This window comes from Eleutherodactylus coqui, chromosome 1, assembly GCF_035609145.1.
Source record: "Eleutherodactylus coqui strain aEleCoq1 chromosome 1, aEleCoq1.hap1, whole genome shotgun sequence".
In the NCBI taxonomy this organism is placed as follows: Eukaryota; Metazoa; Chordata; class Amphibia; order Anura; family Eleutherodactylidae; genus Eleutherodactylus; species Eleutherodactylus coqui.
In genome coordinates, this window is record NC_089837.1 from 188949273 (window position 1) to 188962143 (window position 12871).

A 12871-nucleotide genomic window follows, 5' to 3' on the forward strand; every position below is an offset into this window, starting at 1 on the left:
TTCTGTAATTTTTGTATTTTTTGTCTTTCTGTATTCGCCCTGTCTATGTAAGCTCTGCAAAATATGTTGGCGCTATACAAATAAAGTCTATTATTATTTTCCCTTCTCCTGTCATAAAATTGGTTGCATTTGTGCAGGTCATTGTTTCTACGGCCTGCACAGACATAAGAGTATAAAAGGGTTTTTCATAAATTATTTCTTATAAATAGACTATATAAATGTCCTTTTTTTTCATGCAACTTATTACTTCAGGGAAGAATAGGTTGGTACTTTCATAGGAAAGTCAGCAGCCACCTCTGGTTTTCCCATTGGTGTGCACTGATCTCTAGAACTCTTTAATGACTGTCAAACAATTGTCATGCTACATTAAAGTTGTAATGTTAGTGGAGTGATAAGTTTTAAAAAAAGTTTGCAAATCTAGAAAAAAAACACAAAAGCAATATTTAGCAAACAAGCATTTAGTTTATTATCAGATTACATTACATTTGTGTCACTAAAAGCTGAAATTTAGAAAAATGCTTGGAAAATAGTTAAACAGAATATAGACATTCATTTTCAATTGCTACATCTCTATGATTTAGATGAAGTACAGTCGTATATTAGAGTTTCTGAAGTTGAAGCACAGGTAAGATCCAACACCTTATAGCACAAGGCATTTAATTTTCTGCTCAAAAATTATGGTTTATTAAAGGCAATCCACACAAGCTGTTAGCCGGAAATTATCGGTATCAGGGCTGGTAACTGTTGGCCAATCAAACATAAGGTAATTATTTTGCGTCTATGACCTCCTTTAAGGCACATTTACATGGCACGATTATTGCTTAAAAAGGGAGGAAATTGAGCAATAATCGTCCTATGTAAATGTAAAAAATTTGTTTACTATGCATTCACTTCTCGTTATCGCTGCCTTTCTGTCAGCATGAAACACATTACTGAATCATGGGATTCTCACTGAGTGTAAATGCTCCTTGCTTCACATAGAAGGTGAAGCACTGAGCAAAAAGCCTGTAATTCAGCTGTGTTTAATGGTGATATCAGCACTCGTTTAATGGTGATATCAGCACTCGTGCAGTCGTTTAGACGACTCTTATCCCATCTAAATGGGACATTCACTTTGTTTGCGAGCTAGGATAATTGCCATACCTTCGTGATCAACTAGGTCAGTGGTAACCTTTCTAGACAAGTAATCATCTTTCTCAATGACAAAACCTGCATTAGTCACTGACTCCCTTATAAAATCTCTATCTACTGACAGAATGAAGAACTTATGCTTCCCCAGCATGTAGTGGCTCATATTCACTGCTGAGAACAGCATTAGCTGCCCTCCAGGTTTCAGACAGCATGTGAATTTCTTCAGGTTTCTTTGGTAGTCTTCCTTAGTTTTACTAACTATGTTTAATATCCAGAGACTGAGGACGCAATCAACTTTTGAAAAAAGTTGATGATTTAAAGAACTATTTTCAAAGTTATCCCATTTAATAATTCCTTTAATAGTTTTTCTTAATTGCTCTTCTTTTTCTTGCCATTTGTCTCTAAAATGAAACAAAACATTTAGAATTTCAAAGTATATATCAGAATTTTCTTCAGGATAACAATCATACAAATATGCAATTCTGTTATTTATCATTCTGAAGGTGTCAAATTTATAATCTAAATATCTACAAATCACATTGGGAAAAACAGACATAAGTATGAAAAAAGGATAATCTGAGAAACAAGGCCCTCAGACTTGGTCAGTATGTGATGCTCCAGTTATTTTGCTCGTGGTGTTTCATAGCAGGAGTAACATAATTTAATTATATTAGCTGCTCATTCACACTACAATAATAATAAAAAAAATTCTAAAACAACTGAGTATTTTTTATGCAGTTATACAAAGTAAAAGATCAACTATTTTCCTATTACAAAAAGTTTTAAAAATATTGACACAAAACATTTTTTGTAATAAAATGTAAAAATACTTTTAAATGTTCATGTGAACATTTCTGTACATTACCTACTCAGTCAGCGTTAAATGTGACTTAGTAGTCAATTGTTAGTGAACTAAAGTATTCATTCAAAAAATCCTCAAAATGAATGTGAGGGCATATTTCACATAAAAAACACCCCAAAATACATGTTTTAATGAGAGTTTTTTTTTTTTTTGTGTTACTATAAAATTTGTCTTAGGGCTTATTTACACAAGTGTATATTGCTTCTATCTACACAATTCCCTCCTTCCACTCATCAGCTATCTGCATCTCTCCTCCACTCCGGCATTTGCAATGGGAGTGGGCGGGACAGGGGCAGAGGAGAGAGGCAGAGAGCCAGTGAGTGGGAGGGAAGGGGGGAACTGTTTAGATGGAAACATCTAAAGCCTAAACCCTGGGAAGGAGAGGGGGTCTTGTGATTTTTCCCTTAAAATGCTCCTTACCAGGAGTATGAACTTTGTGGAAAGAATCCCCAGGTTGTGTCTTTAGAGGAGTAGCTAATAGAACGGCTCTACATAAGGCCTCATGTCTACGGGCGGATTTGATTTGCAGAATCCGCACGGATCACCCACAAAGAAGATCCACAAATCAAAGTGCCCATAGGGAAGCATTGGCATCAGCAACTGAGTTTAAGCATGCAGATTTGATTTGCGGACCGTTTCGTGCGGAAAACAAATCACAGCATGCTGCATTTCAGTGCGGATTTCATGCAAATTGGTTCAATAGAAGTCAAAAGGTGCGGACGAACTGCAGTGCATCTGCAATACAATTGCGATGCACTGCAGATTTGAAGGTTAAAATCAATTAGGGAGGTGGAGAAAAGGCTGGGAGGTGGGGCTGTGGATATTTTTCCCGCGGGGATGATCCGCAGTGCATCCGCGTACAGTTGCACAGAAAAACCATTGCATCCACGATCTCCGGCAAGCTTTTAAGATAGTTTGAGCAGGCCATCCACTGCGGAAATCCGCATGCAGAATGCAATCCACCTGTAGGCATGAGGCCTAACTATTAGGGCTCAGTCAGATGAGCAAATTTTTCACATATATATATAGGCGCGTTTTCAAAACAAAACTATAAGAACTAATGCTCCCCAATGAAAGCAGTCACATGTCCATTTTTTAGAAGCGGAAAAAATTCACACCTGCAAAAGATAAGACATGTGAGTGCAAATGGACCTAGTCACGTGATTGTTTCTACACATGATGTGTTTGTTTTTTTTTCCCGGGCCTATAATGCATGGAAAACTCACTTCTCTGACTGAGCCCCTAGGGATGTGTATCTCAGTCTTTTTGTGAAAATATTTTTCATTGCAATGCATATTTATATGGCTACATGCATATTACATGTGCAATATCTAAATGTGTTTTCAAAAAGGTAACTGGAAAGTAACTCTACCCGCTTCCTTCAATCTCGCAGACTTTTTGGAAGACAAAGGACCAGTCAGTGGCATCTTCTTCCTTTTGCAGCCATTTCTTAAAGTGGTCTATATTACAATCTGTGAAGTCCACCACATATATCTCCTTAAAACAGTTGCTGGCTGAAATTAACTGGTAGATTGCTCCTCCTAGGCTTATATCAAGTAAAGTGTCTCCTTTTACTTTTCCTGTGGTGGAGAATAAAACAGATAAGAAATAAGCAAAAAGACCCAGTGGAACCAGGCAGAAAAATTACACAAAATAACAAAATGCCCAAAAGGCAAACCAAGCCAACTACATTTCCTCAATAAATGTAGGGGTTGATAAAACATAACTTATTAACTTTTGTGATTGTTCTCAGTAAGAGAAACGACGTAGTCTTGTAGATATGATACCTTTTAATGGCTAACAAAAAGACATGATGTAATAATAGCGAGCTTTCGTACCAACATCATGTCTTTTTGTTAGCCATTAAAAGGTATCATATCTACAAGACTACGTCGTTTCTCTTACTGAGAACAATCACATTTTGCTCTACTGGCTAACACGGTACCAGATCTTTGTTTTCATTATTAACTTTTAGAACACCATAGAAGAAAAAAATGTTAAAAACCTATGTTGGCATAATAACTTAATTTAGGTGATACTGATAGGGTATCGTAGCCTTATGTATCAGGTCTGCCTAATTGTATATACGATGTGCCAGAGAAGAATACACAAGAAACAGACAAGATGGCTTTTCAAGCTTCTCTTCTTCTGAAGTACACGTATTAAGTACACGAAGAACAATTCATTATAACCTGTATTTTTTTTTCTTGTTACTGCTGACAGTCATTTTGTGAATGGTAAAGAGTGGCTGAAGGTATGATCTGCTTAAAATATTCTAGGTAACTTTCACACCCAGATAGAGTCCCCTCATTGTTTTATGCACCACTGTGTAGCATATGGAAATAGATATACTCTTGTTACTGCACACTGGTGTACATGCAGGGGTCACGATTGCGACCCAGCCCCTAAGCCAGGGGGGCCCAGATGGCCTCCTTTCCACATGCTGACTGATCGCAGAGTTACTTTGACTAAGGTCTCTACACAGGCTGGCAGCTTCTCCTGCACACCAGCGCTTCCTCCCAGACTCCTCCCCATCTTTTTCTCCTGCACTGAGATCATCAGAGGGGAGGAGACTGAGCGGAGGTCTGGGAGGTAGCGCTCGTGTGCAGGAGAAGGTGCCGGCCTATGCAGAGACCCTAGTGAAAGTAATTCTGTGGTTAGTGAGCAGAACGTCCTGTGTGATGGGGGGGGTGGGGAGAATGAGGAGTGTTCGGTATGATGGGGAGAGTGGGGAGGAGAACAAAGGGCATCCTGTGTGATGGGGAGTGGGGGGGGGGCAAGGGGTGTCCTGTGTGATGGAGAGTGTGGGGAGTAGAACGAGGAGCATCCTGTGTGTTGAGGGGCATCCTGTATGATGTAGAGTGGTGGGGGAAATTGGGGGTGTTCTGTGTGATGGGGAGTGGGGGGAGGAAAACGAGGGGCGATGTGTGATAGGGAGTGGGGGTGTAGTGGCCCAGAATGTATATTATTGGCCCCACCATAAATGCCATACATGTAATGTCTTGTGTAGATGAACTGTGCAGAAACTGTCTTGTCATTTGTTATGTGTATTGCACAGCTGCAGTGGATGAAGAGTTAATGTCTGTGAATGTATCCATCCCATGTCATGTGGTATGTTTGGAGTCTATAAATATGAGTGATTAAGTGTGATAACGGGTGTCTAATTCTTCTTCAGAGTTTGGTCATCAGGAATTCTTCTGAGTGCCAGCCACATGAGGATACCTTTAACCCTCATGTGGTAAAGAGAATAGAAGAAGAAAGTTATCTTCAGGACATCAATGCAAAAAACCAGTAGCGAATGAGGAGAGAGTGTGAGAGAGAGTGAGTACAAAGGCTAGCCCAGACTACGATGCAGAGGTACTATGTCCAGAGCATATCTGTGGAGAGTCTGCCCCTTCCCTTTTTCCAGAAGCAGTCCTGGACAGATAACTAGGACTGTCGGCCCGGTGTCATCCTGAGTATACCCCTTCCAGGAGTGGTTCTGTACAAGTCCTAAGGATTGTAGGTCCAGCATCATCCTGAGTTCTTCCCAGATCAAACTTCTCTGGATTGCCTGCATAAGTGTCTTACTGTACTTTGTGAAGTGTTCCAGTGATTACAGTAAAGTTTTACCCCACCCTGACTGTTCCCAGGGACTGAGGTACTAAGTTTAAAAGTGTGTGGACTCTGCTTATTACCGCTGACGTCCTTTACCGGTGGGAAAGGAATGATGGCGTCACCTATGACAATCTAAAAATCTCTGTAAATGTTTATTGGCCATCTCTATCCTAGGGTTGTCTGGATGTGGCGATATGGCCTAGTGGCACTTGGGCTGAGGTCGCGTGTAGCCCTCTGGGATGTAGACTGCTGAGTGCCGTTATGACCCGTGACAGTTTTACCCTCCCAACTCCTCTGCGTGGTCCTCGTGCCCCGAGCAGACCCTCTGGGTCACTGCACGGGGAGGACAACGAAGAGTGTTCTGTGAGATTGTATCATTGTAATAATGCCGACCCACAGAAAAATGTATCATGCCATTTATGCTGCATGATTAGTGTTGTAAAACATGGCAGAATTGGTGTATTTTCTCTCCCAGGCCTATAAAAAAAAGTGAATAAAAGTTTTACAATGCATTTTATGTACATACAAAATATACCAATAAAAAGTACAGTTTACCACACAGAAAACAAGCCCTCATACCGCCATGTTGATGGAAAAATATAAAAGCTATGGCTTTTGAAAAGTGTAGATGAGAAACCCCCAAAAATCAGTGCATCCTTATAGCCAAAATAAGCCATGCCCTTAATGGGTTAAAGAGCAGAAGGAGGGAATTGTTAGCAGTGTGTGGCGGTGTTGGGAAACCATGTAGCCAAACATGTCTGTTCTGAATTCTTCCCTAATGGTGGCCTGGAGGGCTAGAGATGAAAACTGAAAGTGACCGTCACTAGCGATCACTGTAGGTAACTGCACGGTAATCACTATCATTGGGCTGGCATTTGACCATTACATGCAGATTTCACTATTAGAGGTATACTAGAACTGAGTCGCCTTATTGATGACTAAGGGCTCAATGCCACAGCCGTAAGCGTATAACGCTGTGAGAGACCACCAGCATTTCACACATTTTCCAGCCATGCACGCTGCCTGAACTGCATATGGCTTCGTGTGGCACTGTGCATGCCTGTGTATGCACAGTGGGATTTTTTTTTCCTGCTCTGTTCAGAGTGACAATGTGTATGGAATAAATGCATTGCGTTTGGGCAGCGTATCATATGCAGCCCATACAAGTGTACAGGGCTCAGATTGTATGGTACGCAGAGAAAAAGAGCATGCTGTGATTTATTTCTCTTGCATATCTACACGCAGTCCATGGACTTTCATTGACTCAATTCACTTCGTATCATGTGTGCATGCAACACACGCATGATACGCGGTGGAAACCTGGTCGTGGACATGAGCCCCAACATGTTATAAAAGTTAGCTAATGTTGTCTTTATTGTATATATTATAATTATACTGTCTCCAATGCATGTATATATATATATATATATATATATATATATATATATATAATCTCTATCTATATGGATATGGATATAGATATATTTATTTTTTCTTTCTTGGGGAAGCCTTGAGACTTGTGTTCTGGATATTTTAAAACTCTAGCAAAACTTCTGATTACTAATGACCTATTGATGGATCATTTAAAGAAAAAAACAATGATGTAGTTAAAAGTGATGTACAAGGAGTAGCTGTGAAAAGGAGTGTTAATTATGATACCATAGGGTCAGAACACAAAGTACATTACAGTCTGCTTCATATGGGGATGCATAGTCTCAGACTCATCACTGTGCCACTCATGACTCCTGTCTACTTCTTGACATGCCTACAATGCAGACAAAATAAGGTGGCCTAATTTGAAAAATTATGTTTTATTTTCATTATCTGGATAGCCAGATTCTTGTGCATCACTTGCCTGGGAAGATATGGCAACAATATGTAGTGGAAGAAAGCAAGCTGGTGGAGATTGTGTGATGTTCTGGGCAACGTTTTGCTGGGTACTATGCTGGTCCTGGCATTCATGTGAATGTAATTTTGACATACTGCCTACCTAACCATAGTTGAACCAAATACACCCCTGCATGGCAGTAGTGTTGCCTAATGACAGTGGCCTCTTCCATCAGGTTTGAGAAACAAAAGCTTTGAGATGTTCAATTATCCTCCAAATTTAAATCTGATCAAATATCTGGGTCATGTGATGGCAGCACAAGTCCAATACATGGAGACCCCACCCCAGACCAAGACTTAAAAAGTAACTGCACTTTTTAAAAACACTTCACATGACAAGCCAATATCAACAATAATGATAACATAATTGCCCCACTCCCGACCTCACTTTGCCATCATGCCCCACACAGGTTTATGCCCAGAAATCCCTGACTATGGTGCCTGCGAATAAAACTATGTTCCTGATGTTGGAGCTGATGGCAACTAGGTGAGCTGTCGCTCACGGCTGGCACCCTGGAGGACAATCCTCATTCTCTGGGTGTTGGAGCCTCCCGGACCAAAGTACGATGTGGCCCGAGGATAACATGTCACTTTTCCTTTCAGGACTCAGTATCTGTGTTCATGACCTGTGATTTCCCTCCCGCTGGTCCTCATCTATCTCCACATAGAAACAGTAGGAAAAAGGCACTCTAGAGGATGACATACTCTCACCACTGCTGAAATGTTCCCGTCTGGAAAACGACTAGAGTTCAGCAACCCATTTCACAGAATCTATCACCAATAACACAGCAGGCCCACCCCCTGGACCACCGACTGTTAGCTTAGCTGCCCAAGACTCCTTTCCACCATCCAAGGGTCCTGTTATCATTCCTAATTTAATCAGCTACCATATCTTCTGCTGCCAACTAGACACCACCTCGCTATCTAAAACATCCTGTTTATGTGCTCTGCTAAGCAAGCTAGGACCAACAGCGATGCTCAGGGTTGCAGCCCCAGTAAAGTGCTATGATCTCTTGGCTGCCTGCGCTAACCCCCTCCCCCGCCCCCCAGGTTCCTGGTGGCACGTGGCCAGGAGCATCTTGTGCCTGCACATCTCCACTCCTGCTGCCTTGAAGTAAATAGACACCCTCTGCATTTCAAACTTGTTTTGGACAATAGACTTGAGGGACTCCAAAGCTACTCCATGAAGTCTTCCTGATTTTTAATGCTTCACTACTTCAGTGTCCCAGGTTCTATTTTCACGGATCTGGTAAAAAGAAATACGTGTTTCTATCCATTCTACCAATACTAGATTACCACTTGACATTATGGATCTGAGAAGATGTATAGTTGCTAAGAAACTATTGAAAAAATAATGAAGAAACTTCATACTAGAACAAAATTGAAGTATGTACACTGAAGCAATGCTTCTAAGATAGAATAGATCTGTAATACAGGATATTATGGAGTATGCCTAAATTGTTCTTATGAATTTGCATGGAATTCGACAGTGCCAGGGCTCTGGTTGTTAACCCACTGTACTAACCAACCAAACCTGGCTTTTAGACCAGACCAGGTATGGCTGGCAGCTGACCCCAGTGGTCAGAGGTACCGAAGCAGGGAAATCCTGGATGGATAACTTGCCCTTAGCTAAGAAGGAAGATGGGATGACCGTTGCCTATAAATGGGGTAGGCTTCCTGATAAGAACGGCCCCGCACTGGAACCTTGGGGTTGACTATCCTTGACAGGAAACAGAGACAGTGTACACAAAGCACAGAACAGTACTGACTACCACAGAAACAGGAATGATGAACAGACTGGACAGACTCACACAGGCTAAAGCATAAGGCAAAGAACATACAAAATAAACAGATACAGGTACAGGATCAAACAGACAAAACTGATCTGAAACAGGCAACCTAGAAATGCTGAGTGTTAGAGACAAACACATACCAAACACTTATCAATTCTGAGGCAAAGAGGGAGGGTCCCCAACTAACTTAAATAGAAAGGTAATTGCTATTTAAGCTGCAGCTGGGTTGTGAGCATTGAGAGGGGTTAACTCCCTCATTGTTGATATAAAATAGAACAAAGAGTACATTAAAACAGCAGAAGCAGAGCAAAGCCTGTGTCTGCCCAGAATAACAAGAAGGCGGCAGACACAGATAGCAGACAGGAAAAAAAAACGTCCGTATGCCTCTGTATGAATTTTGAAACATTTAGATGTCTTAAGACCCTCAACCATCTCTATTGGTGTGCTACTATGGCTCTGTACAATACAGCCAGTTATTTAATTTTGTGCATGTGGTCTTAGTTTCCAAAAAATGCTTGAAGTTCTAATTGACTAAAAAGTTTTCATAAATTGTGCACTCATTATACATGGTACAGTTTTACCACTGCTCTGCTCTGCTTTCCCTCTGCAATTCTGACTCTTTTGAACATACGTGTTTCGTTGCCACAGCAGCCAACGTTTCGAGCAGATATCACTTTTAGGATATAAACCCTGCATTTATATAAACTTATTTCTTGGGTACAAATGTGCCAGTCCGTACCTTTACTGTGTTGAATATTTTTGCAAGATATGTTGCACAAGATGACCAACTATTAAAAAGCATAATATTTCGATATTGTGTAATAAGTTTCCCATCCTATATCCGTGTGTATGTGGCCACCTAGTGGTTGTGATGTGTTTTACAGTCTGTTAAGGATTTTACTAGTATGTTGCCATATTGTTTTGGATTGCTTTCATGAGAGCTTAACAATTTTAAAATGAAGTGAAATGAAAGAAATACCATTGCATCATTTTGGTGGGTTTAGTTTTCACCATGTGTAAAATGCTGTAAAAATCTAAGTAAAAATGTGCACTTTATTCTGCAGATCAGTATAATTATAGTGATACAGAGTTTACAGTTTCTGTTTTACTACTTAGTAAAGATTAATATGAAAATATCAAGTATTTTTTAATTGTAAAAAATTTATTGCACCTATTTTTCATTTTTAGTCCCAGTAGGGGACTTGAAGCTGTAATTCTTTGATTGCTTGCACTATATACTGCAATATGTCAGTATTGCAATATATCATACTTTTACAGGCATCCTATTAACCATATATATTCTTTGAATGTTCCTGGATCATACCCTTCGCTCAGTTTCTGAATTTTGTATGCACTTTTTTTTGGTTGTTGACTTCCAATTCCGACCCTAATGCTATCTTTGTGACTTCATCTCTTGTATTCTGCTCCCTAGTACTGCTGCCATATGACTTTCAGCTGTGACTGTACATAAACCTTTCCTTTGAATGCTTGCTCCTCTGGCATAGTTATCACCAACTGAAAACTATCCTGGAGACCATGACCTTGGGAATACCTTGAATTTATGCAGACAATATACAATGTACTATATAATGTTTAAACAACTTTTATTTAGAACTAAGTAAACATTCTGTTTATTTAACTTTATTTTTAACTATTTTATATTACCAATTTTAATAGGTAAAAGCTATGTCCTTATAAGCTAATGAGTGAAAAGTATATACAATATGATTTTTTTCATTATAACAAAACTAAAAGAAATCAATCATTTTTATATGGGTATTTAAAAAAGGGAAATGCATAGATACCTGAACAAAACAGTTCATGCAGTACTCTTACTGGATGTATGACGCTTTCCTCTATTATAGGGACATTTCCATGAGAAAAGTAAGTCTCGTGAAGCAATTTCGGATCAAATTCTTCATCATGATAATGCTTGTGAGTGCTACAAGCCATTCTTGCTAGTCGGAATTCACTGTGGATGTTGGCTTCTGCTGTCACACTTATATATGTAAAAATAAACAATTTGAATCTCATGATTAACAATATTAGAATATCATAAGGCTAACTGTGCTAATACACATGGTACTAAGATAAACATTTCTGTGTATATTTCTATTTGCTACTCACATGCATGTGACATTTTATTGACTGTTGATCAGCAGCTCAAGTAAATGAGGTTTGGCATGCAGGAATGTGTCTCACATAGCAGGAGCATAAATAAGTTTGCAGCAGTGAAGTAGCCCCCATCAGGGGAGTAACTATAGGAGATGCAGAGGATGTGGTTGCACCCGGACCCAGGAGCCTGTTCCATATAGGGAGCCCAGTATTATGAATAAAGCATTATAGTTGGGGGGCCCGTTACAGATTTTGTATTGGGCCCAGAAGCTTCACGTTATGCCTCTGGCACCTATCATTAATTTTTAGGCTATGGTCACATATAATGAACACGACAGTACCAGAAAAGGTATTCTGTCACCATGTTCATGAAGTTTGACTCGGAGTAGAGGTGGGCCATGCCAGCATGTCCCGGTCCGCATGATGCAAACTTAAACCGCTCTCCGTTTACGTATAGGAAGACAACTGTCACCCTACATGCTGTAGGCAGGGAGAAGCTGGCTCAGCCTATCTCTGAGTCAATCTTCATGAACCTGGTGGCAGAATCCCTTTAACAAATCTCATTCACATGCTGCAAATAAATATCCGAACAGAAATTAAGCTGTGGTGCAGATTTTAAATTGGCCAATTTCTTTCAGATTTTCTCCTTAGTGTTACTTCACTGGGACTTTACCCTAGTAAGGCTTAGCTTAGGCCCAGAAAGCATATTTTCCAACATTCTCAATGTTGGCAAGAGAATCCCACAAACTGTACTGCAAAGGGGTGGGGTTTCAGCAAACGCTGCCCAAGAGTGGGTGTTTTTCATTATTCCTTCATTAATTGCTTTGAATCTGGCATAGGTGTCACTAAGTATGAGTATTGTGTTTTCATGACATTTGCTTGGGAAAGCTTTCTAGGGTCCAGGATAGGCCTATCTGAAGTAAAAGCCAAGTGAGTAATCAAATTACAGTATGAAAAAAAATACTGAGGCATCAATTTATATAATACAAGTTTATTCAAAAAGAATCACACAGATGTACAGTAAGGGCTCCTGCACACTTACGTTTTTCTTGCACGTTTTTTACATGCAATATTGCTGCGTTTTTTTCACGCGATTGTCAATGGGACTTTCTAATGTTAAAAATGCATCGCAAGTTTGTGCTTTGCAATTTTTGTGCAATGCGTTCTTAATATTAGAAAGTCCCATTCAAAATCGCGTGAAAAAACGCAGCGATATCGCGTGAAAAAAAACGTGCAAGAAAAACGCCAGTGTGCAGGAGCCCTAAAACTGATTTATTCACATATGACAAACAAAAACCAGAATCATATTAAAAGATAAAAAAGCTCTTTACATTTTTAATGCACCTTACAGATGTTCAGCGTGGGAACCATTAGTGACACACTAGATGTCAAATTGGTAGCCCAGCTGTGGTCAGACACATCACAGCATTTCCTCTGTTATCAATTCCACTTCAGCAAAGATGCTTTGTTTTAGGTTCTATGGTAC

At 39.9% G+C, this 12871-nt stretch overlaps 1 protein-coding gene across 1 annotated transcript; it reads right to left on the bottom strand.

Moving 5' to 3' along the window:
* Positions 1-442: 442 nt before the first annotated feature.
* LOC136628712 (nicotinamide N-methyltransferase-like) lies at positions 443-11258 on the bottom strand. Its single transcript, XM_066604815.1, has 3 exons — positions 11076-11258; positions 3366-3573; positions 443-1532 (listed from the first exon to the last, which is right to left on the bottom strand). The coding sequence occupies exons 1-3, from the start codon at positions 11221-11223 to the stop codon at positions 1097-1099; spliced, it is 792 nt and encodes a 263-aa protein (XP_066460912.1). The 5' UTR covers positions 11224-11258; the 3' UTR covers positions 443-1096.
* Between the last annotated feature and the right edge of the window lie 1613 nt (positions 11259-12871).